Genomic DNA, 21,545 nt, shown 5'->3' on the forward strand with positions numbered 1-21,545 from the left:
TTCAAGGATAACAATGCTTGTTCTCTGATGAGCACAATCGTAATGCGTCATTCATTGTTGATAGAAAGAAGGTCAGTTGTTGAACGAATATTGTTTGTTGTTAGTTGGTGGAGAGGGCAGAGTGGAACACAGGCTGGCTGGTTCCCGAGCAACTACACACAGGAGGAGGGCGAACTGGACGACACACTGCACACATACGCAATGGCCGAGAACGTGTTGGACATAGTGGTGGCGCTCTACTCGTTCACATCGACCAACGACCAAGAGTTGTCCTTTGAGAAGGGAGACCGGCTCGAGATCCTCGACCGACCGCCCGCCGACCCCGAGTGGTACAAAGCACGCAACTCTCACGGCCAGATTGGTCTTGTGCCTAGAAATTACCTACAGGTCAGCTTACTGCTATTGAGTTTTGAACTATAGTCTGTGCAAACCTTACTGCAAAATCTACAAATACACAACTAATAACAATAAAATAAACTACTGGAAAATTACAAATTATAATGATACAAAAGAAGAGTGGTAAAGAAAAAATAAACAACAACAAATCAAAATCCTACAAAAGCCCAACCTCAAAACTTTTTGTTGGAAGCCTTTCGCTGTGATGACTGAACAATGTATGACACCATGAGTATGCACACATGTTCATCATGTTTTTACGACATTTCTTGTCTTTAGTGGCCAGCTTTGCAAAATTGCAATCAAAGCTTTATTGCAGCATTAATCTTATAGAGAACAGCGCGGCCAGAGTGAATAGAATGAAATATTATGCCTTCAGTTCTTGTTTGATTTAATTGTGTGTGAGAAAGAGCAAAATAGAGAGCAGGCGTAATTCTAATAGAATCGACAGAAATACGGTAACAGTAGGCCCCCATTCTCGTAAGTTGAGAATAACAAGGTCATAAAGCTTAGTGCTCCAAACCAAGGTTTGCATTGACTTTAATTACGATTTGATTGATTTTATTTTTCAGCTTTAATTTGATTTGATTGATTTCAATAGTAGTTTTCAATATTATAATCTTCTAGTACTTCTATGGTAATAATATTAGTGCAAAGAGTCAAAAATAAAATATTGTTTATGTTTCGACAGTGCATTTACTGAAATCAGTTGTTTTTTTCGTTAGGGCTATTCTTGAATATAATTAAAAATAGAAATCTGAGTACCCTTTTTAAAATTGTTTACTCACAACATGTCACAAAAAATGACATTTTATTTATTTTCCAATCACTTGATAATAGACTATATTAAATTCTTTTTAGTTTATATATAGGCCGTACCACATATATCCTACCGTTGCTTGGATAGTCTACAAGGATAGAATAGAATCACTGCCTTTATTTTGACCTAGAAGAGTGGAGCCGAGCGCAATCGGCCCTCTCTTACTTTCAACCCTCTTAGTGGAGAGTGGAGAGAATTCATGGTAATCCACTGATTAGTGTTCCGGAGTAGGATTACTACATGTATTTACCATGTAGTAATTGATTACAATGTATTTCGTGCTCATGAGCGGTGCAAATCAAAATCAAAATCCATTTATTGCCAAAGACAAATTACAATTTGTATAGGCCAGGTCATGAGAAAATTACATAAATCATTACATATATAATCATACAACATAGAAACAACAAGAAATCATCACATCAACGTCTTAAAAATTCTCCATATTGAAGGCAAAATATTCATCATTGTTATAAAAACAGTTTCTTATTAGAAAATCCTCAATTTTAAGTTTATATTCACTCACTAGTAAGCCTCTTATATGTAACGGTAACTGATTATAAAACCTAATTGCACAAGCCCTAAAACTAATGACTAGATTTATACCGACAATATTCGTTTCTAAGGTTCAATCTATTTCTTGTGTTGTGCGAATGAACATCAAAATGACTAGAGAATGAGAGCAAGTTAGTCTTTGCAAATAATAAACATTGAAAAATAAAAATACATGGCAAACACATAATTTTCAATCTAACAAATAGCGGTTTACAGTGCGTAAGGGAAGGAACATTACACATGGTTCTAATTGTTTTTTTTTTGCAAAACAAAAAGTGAATGGGAATCACTACTATTGGCCCATAATATAGCTCCATACAAAAGATGTGAATACACATAACTATAGTAGACATTTACTAAATTTTTTTGAGACACTATTTCCTTCAATCTTCTCAACATAAAAACACCTCTTGTAACCTTGGGGATAGTGCAGTCAATATGACACTTTCATTTCATATTATTCTGTATATTGATGCCTAGAAATTTGACAGAATGCCCTGAATTCAAGTTATTATAGGATACAGATAAGTTTTCGTTTTGTTCAAATTCAGAGCAAGTTTATTAGCATTACACCAATCAGACATTAGTTCTAATTTTTCATTTAATAAGGTTTCTCTTCTGTTGAGATCGGTCACGATATTCAGGCACACATCATCTGCATGAATATAACAAGTTGTGCTCTCATCCTCAATATTGCCTGGCAGATCATTCATGTAGATAATAAACAGTAATGGTCCTAGAATTGAGCCTTGAGGCACTCCATTAATACCAAGCTTGTAACCAGACACGTCTCCATTAAAATACACTGCCTGAAATCTGTCCATTAAATATGACTTTATAAGTGCTAAAGATCTACAATTAAAACCAAAACTTTCCAGTTTAGAAAGTAGAATGTCATGAGAGACAGTGTCAAACGCTCTTGACATATCAAATAGTCTTGCGTCCACAGAATTTTTACCTTCCATACCATTTAATATTTCCTGGATGAAAGACACCCGCCAGATAACTGCCTGGCATGTAGTGTGGTTTTCCTGAAGCCAAATTGCCTGCAAGATAGCAAGTTATTTTTCTCAATGAAATCGACCATCTGCTGAGCTATTAGAAATTCAAAAACTTTGGAAAAAATTGGTACTATAGATATTGGCCTATAGTTGCTACATAGGTTGAGGTCACCTTTTTTAAAAATCGGCACAACTTTAGACAGCTTAAGCATATCAGGAAAGGTAATTGAGTCAATACAATGATTAAAGATATGACAAAGAACTTCACAAATATGCTGACTGCTAGCTTTACATATGAAGGAATTCAAATGAAAAATATCCAAACAGCTACTATTACTAGAGAGTTCAATGCGAGGAACACTTCTTCCACGGCTACATGGTGGAATGAGAAAGATGGACCTCCTTTTTTTACTTTATTTAAATAGTGGGAGACAGTATTTAAGCTATTTGGTATTGCAGCCAGAACCTCATTTATGCTGTCAACATAATACACGTTGAAGTTTTCAGAACTCAGGTCTACATTTTTTTGGCGTGAAGCAGATTTACTATTCAATGATAGGTTCTCTTTGATTATCTTCCACATTATTTTGGGCTTATTACATGCATTAATGACTAGATTATTATGGAATTTCAATTTTGCTTGTTTCACTTTCTTATTGTACAGACACTTCATATTCTTATAAATTTCCTTGTATATATCTATATTACATTTTTTTATTAACTCATAAAAATATAAACAGGTTTCCTTCATAGCAGTGAGTTCATCAGTGTACCAATCTTCACAAGGGGAGCGCTGTTTATTAGGCTTAATTGTTTTCACAGGAAATAAACAGTTAACATGCAACAAAAACATATAACAAAATAAAGAAAACTTATCATTAGGATTATCACAGTTATACACATTTCGCCAATCAATGGATTGCATGAGATCATTAAACTGACCAACGCCTTCATAATTAATAACTCTCATAGTAATTTGTTGTGAGCTTTGTTCACGTTTCAAGACTGTGTCTAGATTAATTGAAGCAGTCACTGCGTGATGGTCAGAGGCGGTCTGCGGTAAGACTGCTGCATTCCATCTGGAGGGGTGAATTGATGTGATGACATTGTCAATGCAAGTGCCGGAGTCACTATTATTATTAGGCCTAGTAATGACAATCATGGTATGCATATCATAACAAGCAAGCAAATTCATGAAATCGGCAGTAAATGGATTCTGATTATCGTTAAAGTTCACATTAAGTCTGCACAAATCAATACTTCATTTCAGACAAAACATGAATTTGTTAAAGCAGCCTTGGCTGTATCTTCATAAATATTCAGCTAAAATATTAGTATCAATTTTTTGAACTTATCAAAGTATCTTTCAGGCGTTTCTTCATAAACTAATGGCAGTCGATGACGTGAAAAGTTGAATTGGGTAGTATGAGAAATATTAATATTATCTACAATAATGCTTATCTCCTTGTTTTATTTAAATAAAACGACACAACACTCTTTCAACTATTTGAAATTGCATGACAAATCAGTACTCTGTGTAAAACTCTTTCTCTTTTCATTCAACTCGATATTATTTCTATTTTAGTTATTTTTTATAGCGATTATTACCATACCGATACAGATATAGATTTTTGTGTAAAATTTTCTTATTCAGTAGTTTATTATTATGTAGTATTATTATTTTATCTTGTTATTCTGTAGTGTGGTAAATTTCAATTTTACTATTAATTTTAGTGTAAACTTTTCCTTCATCTTTCAATTTGATTCATTATAATTTTGTTTTGTTATTTTTTAGTGTCTTTTACAATTACAGGGTGTCCACGCGGCGGGAAAACCGGGAAATCCGGGAATTGTAAGTGAATTTCATTTGGGCGGGAAATGTACGGGAATTTTGTCGAGATACGGGAATTTTTTGACACTTCCGTCAACTAGCTAATTATTAATTAAGGACAGAGTTAAAATTTAGCCAGTGGATGAGTGGTGTATTAGTGATGGATGATGCAGGTTGGTGTATCGATGTGGCGTTCTATAAATATAGTTTATCGATACGGCGTTTTATCGGTGCCGTGTATTGATAGATTCTATCAGGAGGAGGAGGTTTCTTTCGATATTCATTATTAAGGTATGTCCACTCATGTCAAACCGAACCTCGAACAGCGCAGCGAACCGTGCACTTCGCTGCGCAGCGCGCCGTGCAGCGAATTCAAACAATAAAATGCTGTCAAGTGGTGAATCTTTTCCAATTTTAATAATGAAACATCTGTACTGTTGATTTATTTTACTTATTTCGGCTTCGAATCATCAGTTTCCGTAGTGACAATGATATCTGAAATAATTTCAAGACATAATAATGTTCCAATCACTTATTATGTTCCAGACAGACCCTTCAAATTTCATTATCAATTGATCACTACTTGTTTGAATTGAAATTTCAACCCCCTGCATTAAAGCTGCTATAACAATGAGTGAAAAACTTCAAATAGTGAAACAATACAACATTAAATTGATACTCCAGAATTGATACTCCACAAACCTACAATGAGCGACAATATTAATTTTAGCATTGCATTGCTGGAGAGTTATAAGCCCTGAAAGCGCCAACATAATTTTCCTACTCTGTACTAATATAAGCCAGCTCTTCACTTTATTATAGTATAGATCGGTGAGCCTGAAAAGGTCCTATCCACCTAAGTAGGTACGTTTTTTGTGTTGCCAAAACATAGACCAAACCATACACCTTTTGGGGGTAATTATTCAACTCTACCCACTTTTTCGTGAAATAACAATGATCAATGTTCTTACCAACAAAAATCGATGGCAAGTGGAAAATATTTATAAAGGTGTCACTTTTTGTGAGTTAGTATATGCTATAGTATTTATTAAAATAAATAGGATATTGAAATTACAGAATCTATTCCAGTCAACTTATTGGTTAGTTGGTGAAATTAATTATTAGTTTAAAAATAACAAAATTTTGAAAGGAAATAATTGTCATGATACTGAGCTCTTGGTCAACAATATTTTAATAATGAAATTTATCCAATCATAAATTTTTCAGAAATTATTTTATTTGCATTAAACATTATTCATAGATTCCTATAAATGTATGTATTATTCATAACAATGAATTTTTCAAAATATAGATTATGAGAAGAGGCCTGTACTGTATTAATAAATATTCGCGAAAGTATTCATATGTTTTCCACTTGTGATGGATAGCCAAAATTGGACCACAAGCTGCACGGCGAATTTTGATCAAAGCAGGGCTCTGATTAGCTGAAAAGTTCAGCATTCGGCGAACGGCGTGAAGTACGGTTAAAAGAGCGGCTAGTGGGACGACGAACGGTACGGAGAACTGCGCGGTGGTTGTTTCAATTTCAATTTAATTTATTGCCAATTAGAATATTCAAAACATATTACAAACTCTTTATAACATGACATATCATTGAAAATATAATTAAATAAACATAATTACTCATACACATATGATTGAATAAAATTAAATATAAAACAGCTGAGTTTTAAAATTATTAACATTTATGGCTAATGTTCGCTGCAGGGCGGATTGTACGATGGCTGTTCGAGGTTCGGTTCGGCATTTATGTGGAAATACCTTTATATCCGTTTGAGCCAAAGACCTTAAAGAGATAAGGTTTGAGGTCTTTGGTTTGAGCTATAGTTCCGTATCTGGTGTAGGTATTATTGATGTTAAAATTATTGATAGTAAATCAAATTACACACATGTTTTTCAGAACCTAAAATGTTCTTTTCAATATTAGTCCAGTCAATATAGACATGAAAAATCTGGTGTGGCGCACTCACACAACTTTCCTTGCCGTTATGAAAATTGGTCACCTGACGCTAGTGTTCCCGCGCATCTCAAGTCTACTATTCAAAGATTTGAGCCAGCTGGTGACAGGGCAATAACGCTGGAGACACACATGAGGTCTGCTATCTCTTCATAGTGAATGATTTAATAGAATCAACAATAATTTGCAATTGAATAATCACATTTTCTCGAATTTAAAGCTTATTTTCAATTTTAGGTGAAAATGTTACTGAACATTAATGGTAGAGATTTTCATGCTCAATCTACTCCACTTGATTTTTTTTGTTTCAATTGTATCTGAAGCCTGATAATTGGTAATCTATCTTCATTGATGGGGTGGAGCTCCTGAAATTTTTACAGATATGGGACTTATGACAGTTGATAGAGCTTATCGATGACCATTTTAGGTATGAATTTGATCAAAATCGTTGGAGCCGTTTCCGAGAAAATCACGAAAAACCCTGTTTTTGACAACATTTTCGCCATTTTAGCCGCCATCCTGAATTGCATTTGATCGAAATTGTTCGTGTCGGATCCTTATAGTGAAAGGACCTTAAGTTCCAAATTTCAAGTCATTCCGTTGATTCGGAGATGAGATATCGTGTACACAGACGCACATACACTCATACACACACACACACACACACACACACACACACACACACCACACACACACACACATACTACAGACCCATACCCAAAAACCACTTTTTCGGACTCAGGGGACCTTGAAACGTATAGAAATTTAGAAATTGGGGTACCTTAATTTTTTTCGGAAAGCAATACTCTCCTTACCTATGGTAATAGGGCAAGGAAAGTAAAAAGGGGGTGTGCTTCCAATATAATATTGTAGCTCTGATTTTTCAATATATTGTTCAAATGAGAGAAGTCCAGAACCAATTTTTGCATGCAAAATTTCCTTATGCTAGATACAGAATGGCGCAAACACCTCGTATTTTCGGTTCATTTTCTAGTTTTCAGCTTGTTTCCGCCAAATCCAGTCGTCGGACAGTTAAATTTGCTCTTGCCTTTTTCAGATTATAAAATTCTGAATAAAATGAAATCACTTGGAGCTTTCTATAAGTAATGTGTTCTGAGTTACAAAAACGAGTAAAATTTCAACAAAATAATCAATTTTTATGAATTTCGGTTTTCAATCAACAATATCTTCTGATTGCCACAATTCAATTGTATAATTCAAAATCCCTTTGGGCGTCTCCAGAGGGATTTTGAATCGTTCATTTAAATTGTGGCAATTGGAAGATATTGGAAATGTTGCATAAAAAATTTATTCTAGACTCTAGACTTCTCTAATGTATCCAAACAATATATTGAAAATCAGAACTACAATATATAATGCAAACACCAATGTATATACCGGTAGTGACTGGACTATAATGTTTTAAAGGGTATAGGGTAAGTTAGGGAGTTTCGTTATTTTCCAAATTAACCCCTCTTCTAAGTAACCTCATAGTAAGTTACTGTGTAAGTTCTGAGTAACCCCCCCCCAAACTATATTTTTTACATATTAAACATGTGTTTTAACCTGCGCGGAAAACCGGGAAAAACGTGAAATATACGGGAATTGTACGGGAATTTTCTGAGCCTGATCCAGTGGACACCCTGCAATACCAGTCCTAGTATTAATTTTTGTGTAAATTCTTCCTTCATCTTTTAATGTAATTTATTATTTTATTGTTTTGTTATTTTTGTAGTGTATTTTAAAATACCGGTATAGGTATTAATTTGGTTTGTTATGATGACTTATTAAAGGAATTGAGTGCATATCTGACACAGCCTCTCCGGGAACGAGTGGGTGGAGCCGAGCGAAACGACTCGTTAGAAAGGAAAGGCGCAACTCCGGAACGTCCGCACCTCATGGGCAAGCCGTGGTACTACGGCGAAATCACAAGGGCACACTGTGACAACATCCTAAACCAGCAAGGTCACGATGGAGATTTCTTGATACGCGATAGTGAAACCAATGTAAGTTTTCAATCTTATCAATACTCTATAATATAAGTTTTGTGCTGCATGTTTTTCTTGATTAGTATTTCCGGTTTTGTCACATATCCAAGAACAAAGTGTGAAAATGAGATATTTTTTAGCTGAGGAAGCGAATTTGATCTTCTGAACAGATAGCTTAATATTCATTATTGATAAGATGTTCTAGTTAAGATAATCTATTATTTATCAATTGAAACAACGTGTTTAGAAATACCTATGTAACAAGATTAACAACTTCAGGCTATATTGAATGAATTAAAATACCTTTCAGAATAAATAATAAAAAATCAAATATAATACAAAAAATTGAGAAAATTAATATTTCACTAAACTGCTGAAAGTTCGACGAATTACAATGAAAACAGTGGGAAATATTGGGAAAAATATTCAATAGAAAAAAATACAACAGATAATTTAATAATTTCCTTAGTCTACACAGAGAATGTATTAATACGAGGGTCATTCAATAAGTAACGAGACAATTTACTTATTTTCAAAAACGGGTGAATTGATCCATATGAAACTTTCAGGACATAAAGTTGGCCACCTTGCGATGACATCTGATCAGTTGTTCTATCGTATTTTGCATACAATCCCAAATTGACTCTGTTAACAATAGCGAGTCCGCTTGAGTATTGCACCATGGAATAACAACGTGCTATGATCAGATTATTTTAATCGCAGAAGGTGAGAAAGGTAGTGAAATCCACAATAGAATGTTAAAAGTGTACGGTGACCATTGTTTGAATCGTTCAAACGTTTACAAATATTGGTAGAACAGTTTGAAAGTGGTCGTACAAAAGTTCGTGATAATCAACGCAGTGGACGACCAATCAAAGTTGGGACTTCCTCTCTCGAATCTCGAATTTATTCGTTAATTCGGGACAATAGGCGTATCACTGTTGAATTTATAAGTAAAAGTAAACGCAAATGTTGGAACTGTCCATAACAACAAGCTGCAGTACAACAAAACTTGTTCAAGATGGGTGCATAGACAACTCACGGACGCTCACAAAGAAACCCGGCTCGAAATCAGTCAACAGTTGAAAAATCGGTAAGTAACTGAAGGAGAATGTTTTTTTTCAAAAGAATTGTAACGTGTGATGGAACGTGGATCCACCATTATAATCCAGAGTCAAAACGACAGTCAAATCTGATCATGGCACGTTGTTCTTCCATGGTGCAATTCTCAAGCGGACTCGCCATTTTTAACTGAGCCATTTGGCGATTATGTTTACAATATACGATAGAACTACTAATTAGATGTCATCGCAAGGTTGACAACTTCATGTCCTGAAAGTTTCATATGTATCAATTTAACCGTTTTTGGAAATTACTAATATGTCTCGTTACTTATTGAATGATCCTCGTATAATAATAACGTTTTCTAGTTTTAAGAAACTATAGTCGCATGGAACCCACTAACCGGTTCCGTGCGACACCTGTCCGATACACAGGCGATGCCTCGAACATAGATTACGTCCTAAAGACTCCATTCATGGAGTATAAGACAAGTCATGTTATTACATAATAATTCTAACACTAAGTAGTTCAACCTAGTTCAGGTTTGAAAGGAATTCTTGTACACTATAAAAAGCTCTATCAACTAAATATTTTTTCATTTGTTTTTTGAAAATCTTCAAATCATCATTACTTTTCAAGATTTGAGGTAGCTTGTTATAAAATTTCCTACCAATATAATATGGTTTTTGTTCAAATAACCTACTATTGTGACCCATTATATGATAATCTGCTCTGTTTCGCGTATTATACTCATGAACATCTGAATTCTGGATCACACCACTCGTTTTCACATGCATTACAACTTCATATACATACAAAGATGGCACAGTTAATAGACCAAGCTTTTTAAATAAAGGCCTACAAGAGTCTAACCTATTCACTTTCTCTATACATCTGAGTGCCTTCTTTTGAATCTTAAACACTCTGTCCATATTTTGTTGAGATGAATTACCCCATACTAAAATAGCATACCTAATATGAGATAGTATAAGTCCATGGTAAGCAGTTAACAGTAGTTTTTATCATTCAGCCTAGCAAGCTGCCGCAGGACAAATACCCCAGATGATATCTTATTACATATCCTCTCAATGTAAGGATGCCATGTCTGTCGCAGGCAGTGAGTAAGCTCTGATTTTACACCAACACAGGTTGGTTTCATATGCGAAATGCCTCGGACATGAGATTTGTCGTAGGCATCATGTCCACGACACCAGTGTGTAGCCGCCTTAAGCCGCGTACAGACCTAAGCCATATAAACTGCATACAGCCACGAACACGCGTATTTAACTTATAGTCCAGTCAAATGGTCGTTTTTCAGGAAACAGCCCCGAAAGAATTTTTCTTGACGGTTCTATATGTATTTTGGGGCGCTGAATTCGAATCTGAAATTTGCTGACACACCAGAGGGCGGCTTCACCCCCAAAACCCCTAAAATTTCGGACTTTTTCCAATTTTTCAATTTTATCTCGTGAACCTTGAGTTTCTCAAGAAAAATCATTCCCGACAAAATTAAAGAGAATAAAATTTCCAATAAATTGAATGGTCGCGCAGGATTCTATCATTTTTGGCTACGAATTTTCAAAATAGGGGTATTTTTTAAGGGGTTTTCAAAATGATGCAAACCTTCCACTTCTACCCTATACAACATGGATATTTTCCTAGTATAGATAAAAATCACACATTACGTGACAGAACAATTCATTATGAACAGGATTCCTTAGAAATTTTCGAATTTAGTAGTGGGGGGAGGGGGGATATACCCAAAAATAGAAAATCATGTCCTACAGCCAAAATACAAATTTTTCATTTTAATACCTTTTTAGGCCATTGACAACAGTCATGCAAGATGGGTTTGAGGCAACGTAGCTTATAGAGCATGTAATTCTCTTTCATTTGAGACCAATCGCAAGTTTCTGTCATGTATCTTACTCGTTTTAGAGACTCTTGAATAACAGTAAAATCGCAGAAAAAATGAGAAAATGAAAATTATCATTTTTTCAATCAGCTGTAACTTTTGAATGGTACTGAAATCAGGAAAACGATTCATGGGAGCAGAAAGAAGAAAAAATTCTCTACAACCTTGACTACTTTTTATCTGAAGTGTTTCACAAGATACGCAACTTTGAATATACGAGACTGTAGAAATGATTAACGTATCCAAATGTTTTCGCATATACAAAGTTGCGTATCTTGTGGAAAACTTGAGATAGAAAATCGAAAAAGTAGTCAAGCTTGTAGAGAATTTTTTCCTCTTTCCGCTCCCATGAATCGTTTTCCTGATTTCAGTACCGTTCAAAAGTTATAGCTAATTGAAAAAATGATAATTTTCATTTTCTAATTTTTTCTGCGATTTTACTGTTATTCAAGAATCTCTAAAACGAGTAAGATACATGATAGAAACTTGCGATTGGTCTCAAATGAAAGAGAATTACATGCTCTATAAGCTACGTTGCCTTAAACCCATCTTGCATGACTGTTTATTATCGTAAAACTGTCGAGACTGTAAAAATGAGGGAAATATCGCAAATTTATTGATTTTTTAAAATTAAACGTATCTCACCTCACGATTATATTTTTACAAAATTCATTTACCTCACACGAAAGAGGAGATTCTGTTCTTCAAATCAAGACCAAGAACCATTTTTATCATTTCCGGTTACCGAGATACACAGTTTTGAATATAGAAATTGGCCATTTTTCTATGTTAAAATACACTAAAAGTGGATTTTTTATTTGTTCATCAAATTTCAATTATGATACATGATTTTGAACCGTCTTGACGAGCTGAGAAGAATGAGCTGTAGTACGAGGAGATCTGATCATTCTGTCAAAAGTTTGTTTGAAGTTTTGATCCTTGACGTATCCTTATGACGAACCCACCACTAGGAAATACTGAAATTAAATGTTTCTAACGGGTGATTCTCATAGAAAATAACCCGCGTGAGATGATTTCAGCCGAAATATGTATTTTTTGTTAGGAAGGCCTTGAAAAGGTATTATAATGAAAAATTTGTATTTTGGCTGTAGGACATAATTTTCTATTTTTGGGTATATCCTCCCTCCCCCACTACTCACTACTAAATTCGAAAATTCCTAAGGAATCCTGTTGATAATGAATTGTTCTGTCACGTGATGTGTGATTTTTATCTATACTAGGAAAATATCCATGTTGTATAGGGTAGAAGTGGTAGGTTTGCATAATTTTGAAAACCCCTTAAAAAATCATGTCATCAATTCCTGCATCAGATAAGTCCTTCTGTGCATTTTTAATCCAATTTTCCCCCGTTTTTTTGCTCTTTACAAAAAGTAGGATTCTCCTCGCCATTCAATCCCCCCCCCTCCGGCAGTCTCATCAAATGTCCAAGAATTTTAATCTCCTCCTTTTGATATCGGCAGATACTTTCCAGTATTTTTCCACAACGCAGTTCTTTTGTAGCCTATAACCTTCTTCCGTTTTCCTTGGATCAATTATTCTCCTGATGATTTTCCTCTCCACACGACACAAATCGTCACTAAAGTTTAAAGTTTCACTTGCATGCAGAAACAAGGGTTTAATTACTATGTTGTAATGTCGTACTTTGGATTTTATCGATTTTATCTTCTTGTTGTAGATGTTCTGTAGTAATCCAAATCATTTTGAGCTTTCTCTCTCTCTCTCTCTCTCTCTCTCTCTCTCTCTCTCTCTCTCTCTCTCTTAGGGCTTCTTTTTCAGAAATAAATTCTCCAAGATATTTGAAGGATGTGACATTACTTTCCATACTTTGTTTCAAGTTTTTTCAGCTTGAGATTGGGACTTGTGGTGAAAACAGTCTTTTCAAAGGAGATCAATAAGCCAATTTTTTCTGCGACTTTAAAAGTTTCAATTTGTTTTCTTGCCTTTCCCTCTGACCCTGCAAATATGACTAAAGCCAAGTATGGAATTTTAATTTCTGATTTCCCATGATCACTGGGTCCCAACCTCCTTCATGCTTCAGTTCCTTCTCTCATTACTTTGTCTAGAGCGACGTTGAAGAGTAGAGGAGACAATCCATCCCCTTTCCTTACACCAGTTCTTATATCAAAAGCTTGCGATATATTTCCCATGAACTTGACCATGGATTATTATATCCTTGCTAAGCTTATTATATATGTATCTCAATATCTTTCCCATGAACTTAAACTTGGATTATTATATCCTTGCTAAGCTTATTATATAATATCGGGGCTACGAGCTTTGCTCGTTATTTATTTATTGATGAATAGAACTCAATTCTTCAGAATGATTGGGGAAGAACTAACAGGCATAGCCCAAAACTGTTTCTTACCCGAAATTTGATTTATACACTATGAATATTCCAAAAAGTAGGCTATGTTCCATACACTTGAATTCAGGTCAAATTTTCAGCCCAAATATTTGAAAAAATAAAAGTTCTAATTTAGATTGTTCACAAACCAAATTGAATAACAAAATAACACTCATCAATCACTTAGAACTGTGAAATAATTATTAACTTTGAATATTATGATATACCATCTCATGTCAACAAATCATATTATTTTGATCGAGACAATTAAAACTTCTAGATTTCTCGCGAGATACGGTAAGCTAATTGATTACACAGCTGATCTCCCACACAGGTACATGCATCTTCTGTTATCGACAGACGAAGAAATTACCATCTGTTTTTCCAAAGTGAATTGGAAATGTCCTTTTCATGTCCTTCAGCGAGTTTTCCCAGGGATGAGACCTAGTGCAATCGAATTTTTATATCATAAACTCACTATTTTCAAAATTTCGTGAAAATCGTTAGAAACGTTTTCGAGATCGTTGAACATAAATAACCAGATATAAAAATATAGACAGATATACAGAAATTGCTCGCTTAATATAATAGGATGTATCTTGCTGTTCCTGTTCAAATACAGATATAATCAGCTGATGAATAGTGAAATGCGCATGTTCGTGGCGCTCAAGTCTGTAGGCAGCTTTAGAGTATAGTATTATAATATATAGGGAAAAGATAGCATAAGAAGATATCCTATGGTAAAGGTCGTTTTTGTTCCAAATGTCCGTTTTTGTCAACTGAAGCCGATTACTTTCGACTACTGCCTATTATTACTGTTTGTTGGGAGTGTAAGAACGGCTCAGTATGAGACTACCAGTGCCACATAGCTTCACGAAAAATAATACTAGGACTATCGGCTTGAGTTAACAGTGAAATTTGAAACATATACCATGGGATATTTTCTATGGTAATACGAGCCTTATTGTCAAAAAGCTACAGCTCTTCTATATCACAGCCTGGATTATTTGTTTGAAAATGTGTGTTGTTGGATGATTGGTTTAGATGGGCGACTACTCTGTGTCGCTGAAGGCGCCAGGCCGCAACAAGCACTTCCGCGTGCACGTCGAGGGAGCTCTCTACTGCATCGGCCAGCGCAAGTTCCACACACTCGAGCAGCTGGTGGACCATTACCAGCGTGCGCCCATCTACACCAACAAGCAGGGCGAGAAGCTCTATCTGGTTCGCCCGTTACCACGACCCAACTGCTAGACCCATTCATTTCAATACAGCATTTCTACCAACTGATTTTCTATCAATTAGCCAGTATCTGTTATTCGCTCAAATTGTGTTAGTAGAATATCCACCTAGCTATATTTTTTAACAAAATTAGTTTCACATGGAAACCCTTCATTGTATGAGGCTGAATTTTGCACAACGATCATTTTGTATGGCTCTATAATTTGTCAACGTAAAACTGTTCTGCTCTTCATTTGATTTTCTGCTGCTGGTTTGCGCCAAGTGATAGTGAAATTCACTTGAAACTGTCAGCACTCCTCTCATATTACCTGTCATTACTTCTCATCCAATCAATGCTGACGTTGTAAAGTGAATCCTACTATAGTTTGCGACAACCCAGCTGGAAAGTATGGTTTTCATAAAAAAATCGTACCTGATTACTTTCTTTGTTGAACCACCAATGGAAATTGCAGCTATTTTCAGCCTGCTTTTCTTTATCATCTGTTTATATTAAGGGATTAAGTATTTAAATGGGCATTTTTGCTCCATTGGACTTCAATCTTCATTGTATCGAGAAATATTGGTGCCACTAGTTTTCAAAACAAATTATAGTAGTTGAATGATTATGTTGCATTGAATTAATCGTTTAGATTCAACTGAATTCATTGACTTATTGCTTTTTTTCTATTATAAACTAATCAACTCAGTAAATTGACGTTTGTATTGCATTTTGGAGATCCAATCAATCATTGGAGGAAACTGATACATTTTCTTTTTTCCTAAAGCGATCTTCCCTGTTCGTATTTGTACTGAACAGTTTCATCGTTTTGTCTGTTCACTATTCCATTTTCATTTATTCACTTTCACTTGAATGAAATTTACATGGTACAGTACAGCTTAATTATTATGCTCATGGATCCCCAACCCACATCCTAGTTATGAGTCATTCTTGAATCATGCACTTTGGAGAAGTCTGTCTGATTGATGTTGTTTTAAATCATGTTTAGATTGTTGTAATTTTTAAATCATGAAAATTCACTTCTCAACATAAAATAATATAGTTTTTATCTATCAATTTCAGAAAATTAGATCAGCTACCACTGTCAAAAACAAGCAGATAAACTAAATCCAAGTTAATTGAAAACTGTGTAATTAATTTTTAATCAGTTTGTGGTCTCAAGCATAATTTTTATTTAAAAAAATATCAACATAAGTTATGCTTCGGATGCAATACTTTGATAGCTTGAAGCATTTCAGAGACAAGAGACAAGTTGCATATTTTTTATCTAGTTTCAGTAGAGAATGAAAATACGGTATTCATTTTTCTGTTCAGTGGTCAAAGAATCCTAAAAATATGTATTATATATGTTGAAAACTCCGTAGGTGTTTCTAGCTTTGTCACCGTTGTTGTTGTCGTCCTTAGTAATTGACCATTGAATGGTTGATGTGTTGGTTATTATAAAAATAAATCAAACATAAAAGAACTTAAATTTTATACAATACACACTATATTGATGAAAATGGCAGCTTTAACTCTTCGTTGTTCATTTAAATGCATAATGTTTTGTGGGAACATCTATAGATGAATTGATTGTATCAGAGTAGCATTATGACTAAAAAAATTGACAATAGTGAGCAGGTCTATATGGAATAAATTTGTTTAATAGCATAGTAGGAACATTGTAGGATCATTGATGAGATTGTACCTTCTTATTTCCGAAAATAGAAATTCTGTATTTGCTATTCAATTATTGTCAGTCATTAAGTATTATCGATTCTGATATTTTAGAATTCTTATAAGAAAGGTGAATGGACATTGGGAGCTTGAGATTGGAACCAATAATTTTTCATAGTAGATTGTAAATCATTAAAAACTCTTGTATAGAATTGGAACCATTCACAAATAGGGCACAAAGAAATATGGACAAAATAATTCAATGATTCATAAAATGATATAAGCTGTAATTTGCCCTGTTACGTGTAATGAAATTTATTGAAGCTTGCGTGGCCTAATAATCAAGATAGTTTTATTTTATGTATTAGGAATTTTTGTTTTGAATTTAAGAAACATTCAATCAAAATATGTTTTCTCTTTTCATATAACTCTCCAAAAATAGATTGTTTTGACTGTCTTGTCTGATATTGTTCGACAGAAAATCTTGTCAGTGCTGTTTTAAGAAATTATTTCAGTTGCTTACTATATAATGCTTACTTAATATGCTTCTCATCCAATAATTTCAATTGGATATTATTATTATTATAACGTAAATTTCAATATAAAAACTTGTAAGGTTTGGCTACATAATCTAGGATTGATGAAGAAGACTGATGTATCCTGTTGAAAAACATGGATAGTTTGTAGAAAAAGATCTAGTTGAAAATTTCATACAAAGAATCAAAAAGATTTTCAATATAAATTAATCTGCTAAGTCCTAAGTACTGAATACTTATTGCAATTAGCTTACTAACTATTATGAGTATGTTTCACTTATCAATTGTATGCTTTATCAAGCTATTTCAGAAAGATTGTAATAAAGCATCCAGTTTGTAAAACATTAATGTATCCTTGGCTCATTTACTGAAACTTTAATATAATAATTTTTTTATAACCATCTCATTAGTTATAATCATCAGGAAACTTCCACCAGATTTATTTGAGGAAATTGTTTCTTGAATTATGGCTCTTCTGAGACTTATAATTGGCTTGTAAATTTGATAAGCATACAGTGTGACATTTAGAAGAATTAAGGAGTATCACTAAAACAAGTACGTCTATGAAATTTGAAATTAGATAAGACCTCCAAAAAGTTCGATGTTGAATCGTTATGAAAATTTTTGAATTGTTGAAGTGACGAGCAATATCTCTTCTCCTCATTTAACTCTCTTTCTTCTCATTAGCTTTTCATCATACGAGAAACTCATTTTTACTAGGATAATAATTGAAAACATCCTTTATATAAAACCATTTGAATTTGAAACCTTTGAAATATTTTATTAATGCTCACGGGTTTTCAAGGATCATAATACTGTATTATTGTCGCAATAAAATTTTATTTCAATAATATGACTAAATTCTGTTTAAAACAGAATGGTTCAAAATATCGTAGATACTATATCTATGCTGTATTGTCATATCCATATCATTATTATCTTACATTGGAGTGAGATTTACTTTGAAATCTATAGAAAGGAAACTATCAATATTGTATTTTTATATTATTTCTATGTTTTGTGTAATTTATAAATATTAACTATTCTACATTCTAATTATTGCATTGTTTCAATGTTGAAATTTATGACAACTATTTAGTTTTTTACGAACATTGATATTGCACTACAGTTTTGGTGCAATTGTTTCTCATTTTGTATTTGCGTGTTTAGACCATTTTCGAACAATTTATTGTTCTTTTTTAGCCTGTTTTGATGGCAATTTTATTGTAATTCTGATCTAATTGTTTTGTGAATCTAGTCCAAAAGATCAGTGTGCCACTATTGTAATAATGTATATTTTATTTATTGTTAGAGATTGGGAAATACATAATTAAAGCCTAACGAACTTTGTATGTATAAGTAAATAATAGATTGATAAAATACTCCTTTTGTTTAATATTATCATAAGTTACATGGTATATAATACTCATCGGTATTGTGTATAAGATTTAGGAAAGATGATTTGTGATATAATAATAAAAAATAATAATAGGTATAAATAATTTAAACAAAGAACAGTTATCCACTTATATTTCTTGACGTTTGGTCTATATGGAATGTTTCGTTGAAGCTTGATGAGTGCAGCATTTTTATATTTCATTAGAATGAGATGTCAATACTTCTCTTCCTGTATTTGCTATAGCAAGAAAACTGGTATTTCATTGACATCTCCTTCCTTAAAAATATAAGAATAACCGATGACCGAAAATTTCTTGCTTCTAGTTATTCATTCATACTTTTTCCAAAATTGGACATGATGCTGAGGATAGCAATTTAAATTAGGTAGTTAGACTTTTCTGTAGAATAATCTGTAGAACTGTCTCCGGGTGAAATCGACTCTTGATTAAACTCTTCATAAAACAATATTATTTAGCACTCTATTTTCCAGATATAAGTTGAAAATTCTTCATTAGGACAAGTTTCGGGGAATTGCCATATTTTGTTGTTCGATTGTGGAATATAAATGTGATGTGTTCACTGTCTTCAACGGTGCATTCTCTATATCAGAAGCAAAGATCTGGGATGATTGGCTGGTTGGAGTTTTTCAATTTTATAAAAGATTCTTGGGTGAGAAGGCTGATTGCAAGTTTGTGTAAGGAGTATTTGTATCTCGTATATTTCATAAATATATAATAATAATAATATATTATATATAAACTTTTGTTTAGCGCTTATAAGCAAGTGTGTTGTGTTGTGTGCTCATGTATGTAGAACTTAATAAGTGATTTCTAGCCAATTAATTTTGTAATAGTTTTTGTAATCCAGCTCAATAATTTTCCCTTCTGCTTCCAAAATTATAAATTGTCATTCAGAAGATGGCTCAGTACTTGTTGAATGTTAATTAACTCGACATCGCCATAACTGTCATAATGCTTCATTGTCTTAATTGGATTTGATAATTGAGTAATGTAAAATATTATGTGACAAACATCCAATAACTTTCATTCAATTTTTCAGAGTGTCTGATCATTCTAAAACATCTAAAATGTTAGATAGCGGAACAGTAAATTTCAAATAGCCGAGCCACCGTTGTAGATTATCATTTAATTGAAAACATACAGTTATACTTTACTTTTTAAAACTTTTGTGTTAATTGGCGTCAACATGTCAGGTTGATATGGAAGTTTAGCATTTTGGACTAAATTGCCGCTTCTAACGCATTGCAGACACCCTGATCTAATATAATCAATAATCATTATTCTATAAACATTACAGATGAATCTGAAATGATAATTTGTCACTAAATAGATTCCACTGTGTATATAAACTTTATTTATAATTTCATTTGTAGAAATAATTTTCTTCATTTGTAAAATTCTAGCCAAAATAAAACTTTAATAGAAAAATGTTTCTGATTTCTCATGTGACAATGTTCCACTTCCTATTTTAAAAAATGATAATCAATGAGTTACTGCTCATTTCAGTATCATGTAATCAACCCTTGAGTTACAGTAAGGGCTGAAACACACAATACGTTTTTCCAGTTGGCACGACAGACAGGAAGCTTTCCAATTGGCTGGAGAGCTTCATGTTCTAACGTGTCGTGCTGACTAGTCTGAAAAACTCCTCGCGTGTTTCAGCCCTAATTCTGACAGCTGAATATAATTTCCTGAAAAGCAACTAGAGTGTTTGGGAATTTGTAAGTTCTGTTCAATACATGGGATCAACTGAACATCCAAGTCATTCATTTCGTATCATCTCATTAGAAATTGAGAAAAATACAACGGCATGTTGTTACAGTTAGAGTTAGACTGCGCACATACAGAGAGCAACCTGCTGGTGATAGCAAGACAATGATAAGTTGAGTTGCTCTTTAACAACATACAAAGTTGAATGTCTTGTTCATAGGTGATAGCATGATAGCAACGTGGCTAGCAAGTAATGAGAAATCTCGACTTGCTCCATTTCCCGTTTTTTGCTACCAAGCACCAGTTGCTTTCTGTATGTCAGAGGTCAGAGGACCATTCACTAGAACAGTTTCCGTCCAAAACTATGCGAACCCTCCACAAGTAAATGAATTGAAAAGCTTCCATTCCAGCAACTTGTTTGGCAGTTGGTCGGTACGATCGGTTGAAAACCGTTCCAAGTAAAGCTAATCACACTACTTGTCAATGCAATTTGCTTTGTCGACGGTTGCAGCCTTATTATTGAAGGCGAATATGAGAGTAGAATGAGAATCAAGTCATTCTCATTTCTCTAACAATTACCAGCTACATCAATATCACTAAAAATTGTCTTTTGATTTCAATCATATTAAAATAATCCATACTAGAAATTGTTGAGATGTTTGCAACCGACTACTATATTATACAAAGGTATTAAAGGATAAACTAATTTTATACAGTATATCTTTAGTATTTTCACCCCATATAATTTTAGATGGCAGATGAGCGCACGGGAGAGTTGATAAGCAATATTTTGATGGTATTGAAAACTTTTTATTAATCGTAGTAAGGTAGGTACCGTGTAAAAAATGTATTGCTCTTATTGAAGAATAATGGCTCGAGGGAATATGGGAATGTAAAATCAATTAAAAGTACAGTAATGAAACAATATTGAATTATGAAATGAAATTTCTTCTGCTTATTATATAAAAAATTGTAAAGAGGTGTACAGTCATTATACCTTATAATATTATATCGCAGCATTATTAACAGTCAAGTTTTTCAGTCACTGAGTCAAACCGTGCTTAAATTCCTCCC

At 33.7% G+C, this 21,545-nt stretch overlaps 1 protein-coding gene across 1 annotated transcript in view; it reads left to right on the forward strand.

Annotated features, from left to right (window-relative positions):
• Nucleotides 1–20,191, forward strand: part of LOC120350238 (cytoplasmic protein NCK1-like) — a 32,809-nt gene extending 12,618 nt beyond the window's left edge. Inside the window, exons 4-6 of the mRNA XM_039422815.1 lie at nt 105–387; nt 8,375–8,587; nt 14,959–20,191. Coding sequence (XP_039278749.1) covers nt 105–387; nt 8,375–8,587; nt 14,959–15,165 — 703 coding nt within the window. The 3' untranslated portion in view covers nt 15,166–20,191. The remainder of the gene's footprint in view (nt 1–104; nt 388–8,374; nt 8,588–14,958) is intronic.
• Nucleotides 20,192–21,545: the final 1,354 nt, after the last annotated feature.

Source organism: Nilaparvata lugens, chromosome 3 (assembly GCF_014356525.2).
Source record: "Nilaparvata lugens isolate BPH chromosome 3, ASM1435652v1, whole genome shotgun sequence".
Lineage (NCBI taxonomy): Eukaryota > Metazoa > Arthropoda > Insecta > Hemiptera > Delphacidae > Nilaparvata > Nilaparvata lugens.